At 35.9% G+C, this 7,353-nt stretch overlaps 1 protein-coding gene and 1 long non-coding RNA gene across 2 annotated transcripts in view; one reads left to right on the top strand and one right to left on the bottom strand.

The window, feature by feature from the left end:
• Window positions 1-7,353, bottom strand: part of LOC128251297 (uncharacterized) — a 44,525-nt gene that overhangs the window by 24,912 nt on the left and 12,260 nt on the right. The window lies entirely within an intron of this gene.
• Window positions 2,017-4,493, top strand: LOC128251296 (zinc finger protein 492-like). Its single transcript, XM_052978180.1, has one exon. The coding sequence runs from the start codon at window positions 3,291-3,293 to the stop codon at window positions 4,017-4,019; it is 729 nt and encodes a 242-aa protein (XP_052834140.1). The 5' UTR covers window positions 2,017-3,290; the 3' UTR covers window positions 4,020-4,493.

The following is a 7,353-nucleotide window of genomic DNA, read 5'->3' as shown; positions in this document are numbered from 1 at the left end:
CAGATAGTGTGTTATTTTTATTCCTTTTACCTATCTACGTTGTTTAGAAAAGAAAAAAGTAATTTTAAAAAAATTATTTACTTTGTTTAAAAGAAATTATTTATTAATTTGCATACGCGCGCACACGCACACATGTATTCATTTGCACGCGCGCATGCGCGCACTTTTCGTAGGATCGACCACTCACGACTGGCTAGAGCGGAAGCGCGACTGCGCGTTCGGGTCCGCTCTGCTTGAGTAGTACCTGGGCATCTGCGTTTTTATCATATCACCTGATAGGTTCAGCATCCTGACTTTGCTCATCAGCACTTTCTCCCATATCATCTTGTGTCTCACTTCCATGTATTCCATTCATTTTGAGAGTGTGGCATCCAGCTCAGTTTTTAATGTAAATGTTTGTTTCTGCAGTTTATCTCAATAGAAATGAATCTGTATTTTTTAAGTAGTCTCGACATTTTACACTTTTGTTTCTCTATAATTTCAGAACATCAGATGACAAAAGAAGCATCCTCAATATCCCCCATGTTTTAAAGACTAAAGAAAAATATACAAAGCAGATGTATAACATTGTTTCTACAAATCTTTGGAAGAATTTCTATGAAACATTTGCTCTGAAATAATATTTTTAGTCAAATTTTTGAACATTACCGACTGGAATGTCAAGAAGATAAACTGTGTGCGGATTAAAGTTGGGTAAATTTATGGAAATGTTGCTAAACAAAGATACCACTGGAGAGAAATATCACAGTAGAAGTGTATGCAAGTAATAGAGTATAAAAACAGAAGCAAGAAAAATATATTAACTGGGATTTGAAGGGAAAAGTAATGGAAAGGAGTGAGAAAATTATAGAATTGATTTCTCCTGAACACAGGATAAAAGACATAAGATCTTATGACTGTGATATCTGTACAAAATCGTTCTGTCGAAAACATAATCTGATTATGCTCAAACGTACTCTTACAGGAGAGAGACCATATTACTGTGATATCTGTGGTAAATCATTTTCTCTAAGCGGTATACACAAACGTATTCATACTGGAGAGAAATTGTATGATTGTGATATCTGTGGTAAATCATTTTCTAACACTTGTCACTTATCTACACACAGACTTACTCATACAGGTGAGCAGCCATATCACTGTTATATCTGTGGTAAATCATTCTATCAAAATATTCACTTACCTACACACATACGTATTCATAGAGGAGAGAAACCATATCATTGTGATATCTGATATCATTCTCTATCAGTACTCCCTTATCTAGACACAAATATGTTCATACTGGAGAGAAGCCATATCACTGTGATATCTGTGGTAACTCATTCGCTCAGTATTATAGCTTAACGTCACACGAGCATATTCATACAGGATAGAAACCGCATCATTATAATATCTGCGGTAAATCATTCTCTCACGATAATGTCTTTACTATGCACATAAATATTCATACAGGAGAGACACCCTATCACTGTGATATCTGTGGTAAATCATTTACTCATGATAGTAACATAACAAGACACAAACTTATTCATACAGGAGAAAAAGGAAAAATGTAGTTTCTATAGTTTCTTGTTTGCTGTTTTTGTTTAATATTCCTCTGTTTTGTGCAATGGAAATTATGACTAAATTATTTCCAAAAATTTCAGATTTATTTCTTTTGCTTTCACAATATTCATCCCCCCACTCCTTTCGTGACCACTCCTGCAGTTTCCTTTCTATGATGTAAGGACTTCTCTATTTCAAATCTTCTGGCCCTGACAACCCTACACATTATTCTTACTTGAATATCACATCCTGTAATCATTGCATGTTTATTATCTTTTGAATGCTTCTCTCATTAAATATGTAATAAAATGACATAAGTTATTAATTTTTTATACTCAGGAATATTGTACGGTGGTGAAATATTTACATAAACAATGACCCCCAAGTACAAAACAGAAGAGATCACAAAGGAAGAACATGAAGCATAAGTATAGTTTAGTGCCCCACACCAGACTGATTCGTTGCTGGTTTCTGAATAGTGGTTTCTTTAAATTAAACTTTGCAGAGATAGGTTTTCAAAGGTCCAGATTAAGATTATTTCCATAAGATTGAAAAGAAACATTTTCGAGGAGATCCTTATTCTCAACCCCATCCTATTTTCCTCAGCCCTAAATTCTGAATGTGGAGAAACCTACCAGCACCTTCCTCAACTATTAATGTGATGAAAGAACTTAAGAAAATAGGTTGGCAGTTAATGTTTTGAGACTTTGAGTTTGAGGGTCTGAGAGAGTTCCTTGAAACTTATGAATCCTTAAAACCAATCGGAGATGTAGTAATTAAAGCCTTTGATGAAAAGTAGGAGATAGAGGACAATTGGAAGTTCTTGAGACAGTTCATGTAGAGCTGCAAAACAAATCTGTGCCAGGTAGAAAATGCCAGCCAGGTGACGGGCGATGTGATGGTTGAACAGGGAAGTGTGCAGAGCTATAAAAGCAGAGACATGTTGATGGGTTTGAAAGAATGGGGACAGTTTTTAGCTTGAACAAAATCTAGGAGAAAAGTCCATTTAGCTAAAGGAAACGACAACGGAAAAGAGGTATGCCAATATTCTACAGCTTCAGGATCAAAAATATGAAGAACTCTGTTTTGCAGGATAGCTTAGCAGAGGAAATTTAGTGCAGAAGGATAATATCATGGTTGCATTCTGTGACTGAAAATAAAGAGGCATGTAAGTGCAAATATGAAAAGCTACTCAATATAGAGCATGAATATGAGAAAGCCTTTGTAATGTGAACATATGAGAGGGTTCAATACTCAGATGGCTTCCAGTCCTTCATGTTAGATTAATTTTATTCGACTCTTCAACACCATTGACTTTTCACCAATACATAAAGTTTTTCCTGAATGAAGGAGACATAAAAAAATACCTTGAAATTTAATCTGAACACCCTGTGTACCAATATTTATATTTACAAAGTTGCAGAGTCTGATCTTGTGATGTGTAAAATGTTTGTCTCTTAAGGCCATCATATAAACTTGTGTCTTATATGAAGTTTTTTCTTGCAGCTAACTCTCGTTTTTCCCTTTACCTTTCAATATATTGCTATCGATATTACACACATAGTATCATCATCATCACAATTTAACATCTATGTTACATTTCTATAGGATTTGAGAGGGAAAGTAATAGAAAAGAGTGAGAAAATTATAGGACTGATTTGCAATAAACACATAATTAAAAGAGGTAAGATCATATGACTGATATCTGTACAAAGTCCTTCTCTTGAAAAAGTAACTTTATCATGAATGAACATATTAATACAGGAGAGAAACCATATCATTGTGATATCTGTGAGAAATCATTTTCTTCTAGTAGTAGTTTATCAAGACACGAACATATTCATGCTGGAGAGAAACCATATCATTGTGATATCTGTGCTAAATCATTCTCTCGAAGTAGTCAGGATGTTGTTCACAAATGTATTCATACAGGAGAGAGATCATATCATTGTGATGTTTGTGGTAAATCATTCTCTCAAAGTTATAACTTAACTCAACACAAACATATTCATACAAGAGAGAAACCGTATCATTGTGATATCTGTGGTAAATCATATTCTCGAAGTGGTGTCTTAACAAAACACATACGTATTCATACAGGAGAGAAACCATATCATTGTGATAAATCGTTCTCTGAAAATTATACCTTAACAAATCACATACGTTTTCATACAGGAGAGAAACTATTTCAGTATGATATCTGTGGTAAATCATTCTCTAGTAGTAGTCAGTTATCTAGACACGAATATATTCATACTGGAGAGAAACCGTATCACTGTGATATCTGTGGTAAATCATTCTCTGAAAATTATACCTTAACAAAACACAAAGATATTCATAAAGGTGAGAAGTCATTTCATTGGGGTATCTGTGGTAAATCATTTTCTGGAAGTAGTGGCTTAACAAAAAACATGCGTATTCATACAGGAGAGAAGCCATATCATTGTGATATCTATGGTAAGTCATTCTAACACAGTCCTAACTTAACAGCACACATGCGTATTCATACAGGAGAAAGGTCATATTATTGTCATATCTGTGGTAATTCATTCTCTGAAAGTTCTGCCTTGAGAAACCACAACAGTATTCATACAGGAGTCAAGCCATATTATTGTGATATCTGTGGTAAATCATTCTCTCAAAATAGTGCCTTAACTGTACATATGCGTATTCATACAGGATAGAAGCCATATCATTGTAATAACTGTGGTAAATCATTCTCTTGAAATAGTGTCTTAAGAAGACACAAACGTACTCATACAGGTGAGAAACCATATCATTGTGATATCTGGTAAATCATTCACTGAAAATGCTACCTTAACAAGACACAAGCATATTCATACAGGGAAGAAAGGAAAAGGGTAGTTTCTCGTTTGCTATATTTGTTTAATATTCCTGTGTTTCATGCAATGGAAATTATGATTAAAGTATTTCCAAAAATTTTAGATTTTTGTTTTTGCAATATTTTTCTCCCTCTCCTTTCTTGACCACTCATGCAGTTTCCTTTCCATGATGTAAGGACTTCTATACCAAATCTTCTCCCCCTGACAAACCGCCACATTATTTTTTCTTGGATATCACATCCTGTAATTACAGTATATTTACTGTAATTTAAATGTTTCACTCATTAAATATGTTGTATAACAACATAAGTTATGATATTTTCATACACAGGAATATTGTAAAGTTGTCAAATATTGACAAAAACAATGAACCACAAATACAAAACAGAAGAGATCACAAAGGGAGAACATGAGGCATAAATATAGTTTAGTGTCCCGCACCAGACTAATTCCTTGTTAGTTTCTGAATAATGGTTTCTGCAAATTAAACTTTACTGAATTCAGTTTTCAAAGGTCCAGATTAAGATTGTTTTCATAAAATTGGGAATAGACAATTTGGGAGGAGATCTTTATTCTGAACCCCACCCTGTTTTTGTCAACCCTAACTTCAGAACTCTGGGTAACCTACCAGCCTCTTGATCGATTATGAATCTTGTGACGCCCAATTCAGATTGGCTACATTATCACTAGAAAGCAGGATAGGCAGATAATTGTGAATGCACAGTTCTTCCCTGGTAAGGAATGGGCTTAACAACATAGGCTGGAAATTAGTGATTTGAGAGTTTGAAAGTATGAGAGATTTTAATCAATCTGGAAGTGGAAGTCCTAGAAATTTAGGGATTCTTAAAACAGTTCGTGATTGTTCCGCAGTGTCTGCTTTGGCATGGTTTCTACGACTGGATGCATTTCCAAATCCTAACCACTTTACACACTGTACTGTGTGCTTTTCTCGTGTCACTGGAACTACAACTACAGAGGGCATAATGTAGCTCGCAAATGAACAAACCCGGAGAGTGAAGATGTTACAGCTATAAGGGAGATAGGGGTAACACTGTGAGGGAAGGGTTTGATGCAAAGCAAGGTGAAGTGAAGGAGCAACATGGCTACTCACATTTAGGAGGAAAAGGGAAACTGAACTAGAGGTATCTCTAGGGAGATTAGGCATCGAGGTGTCTCTTGATTGCAAGCTTGTTGCCCTAACCACAGGGCCATTGCACTTCCACTGACGTTTATATATATATATATCATCATCATCATCATTTAACGTCCGCTTTCCATGCTGGAATGGGTTGGGCTGTTTGACTGAGGAGTGGCAAACCAGAAGGCTGCATCAGGCTCCAATGTGGTTTGGCAAGGTTTATATAGCTGGATGCTGTTCTTAACACCAACCACTCCAAGAATGTAGTAGGTGATTTTTGCATGCTACCGGCACGAAGGCCGGTTAGACAGTACTGGCATCGACCACGCTTGAATGGTGCTTTTTACATACCACAGGTATGGAAGCCAGTCAGGCGGAACTGGCAATGACCACACTCAAATGGTTCTTTTTACATGTCACCAGCACGAGACCAGTCAGGTGGTACTGGCATCGACCACATTCATATGGTACATTTTATGTGCCACTGGCATGCGCACCATTCGGGCGGTACTGGCATCGGCTACGTTCGCATGGTGCATCTTATGTGCCACTGGCATGGGAGCCATTCAGGCGGTACTGGCATCGAACACAGCAATGATTTTACTTGACTCAACAAGTATTCTCAAGCACAATTTATTGCCCAAAAATTTCTGTCTGTGTGTGAAGAAGGGGTCACAAAGCAGCCTTGACATAATAACCAAATTATCTTCATAGTAACCCAATAATTGAAATAAAATCAGGTATCTTAATTTTCTCATTAAGATTGTTTCTGCTTTGGTGGTGCAGTAAGTAAGGTTGTTTAGAACTGGTGGTTTCAAATCTTTGCCAGGAATTACAAAGGATCTTATTAAATATTTATATTTAAGCAACCAAATTTCCTTCAACAAATAGGTTGTATGTGTGAAGAAGGGGCCACAAAGCAGCCTTCACGTACCAGATTTCCCTCATATCTTTATAGTAAACCCAATAACTGAAATAAATTTAAATAATTTAATTTTCTTTTGTAACTTGTTACTGTTTTCGTGGTCCAGTAGGTAAGGGTGTTCACAAGTAATAACAACACACACAAGTGGAGGCTTCAGATCATTGCTAGGAATTGCACATGATCTTATTAAATATTTTTAATTAAGCAACCAAATTTCTCTCAACAAAAAGATTGAGTATGAAGTAGGTGTCACAAGGCAGACTTCACATAGTAACCAAATCTCCTTCAAATTTTTGTGGTAAGCCCAATAATTAAAATGAATGTAAATGTCTTCATTTTCTCAGTAGGATTCTTACTGTTATGCAGAATATAAACAAACTGGAAAAAAAAAAAGATAGCTTGTGCTTGCCCGCAAGCGTAGAAGAAATACAGACATTTTTTGCCATAAATATTTTTTCTATCTCTAGGCATAAGGACCGAAATTTTGGGGGAGGGGACTAGTTGATTAGACCAACCCCAGTGTTCAACTGGTACTTAATTTATCGACCCTGAAAGGCTGAAAGGCAAAGTCAACCTTGGCGGAATTTGAACTCAGAAAGTAAAGACAGACGAAATACCGCTAAGTATTTCGCCCGGTGTGCTAACGTTTCGGCCAGCTTGCTGCCTTCTTTTGACATAAATATTACTATGGGTATAAGACAATTACCCAGGATTACAAGGTACTTTTTGGTTATCTCACCCCCATTAAAAAATTGGGTTATCTCCCCCCATTTTATGAAAAATATTGGTAATTTTGGTTATCTCCTCCACACAAAGAAATTGTTTAACCCTCAATAAAACAAAACAAAAAAAAATGAAAAATCAATAAACATGAAAACTGAAAAGATTATTCGTCTTAT

This window comes from Octopus bimaculoides, chromosome 30 (assembly GCF_001194135.2).
Source record: "Octopus bimaculoides isolate UCB-OBI-ISO-001 chromosome 30, ASM119413v2, whole genome shotgun sequence".
NCBI classification, from domain to species: Eukaryota; Metazoa; Mollusca; class Cephalopoda; order Octopoda; family Octopodidae; genus Octopus; species Octopus bimaculoides.
This window is presented reverse-complemented; position numbering and strand designations above follow the sequence as displayed.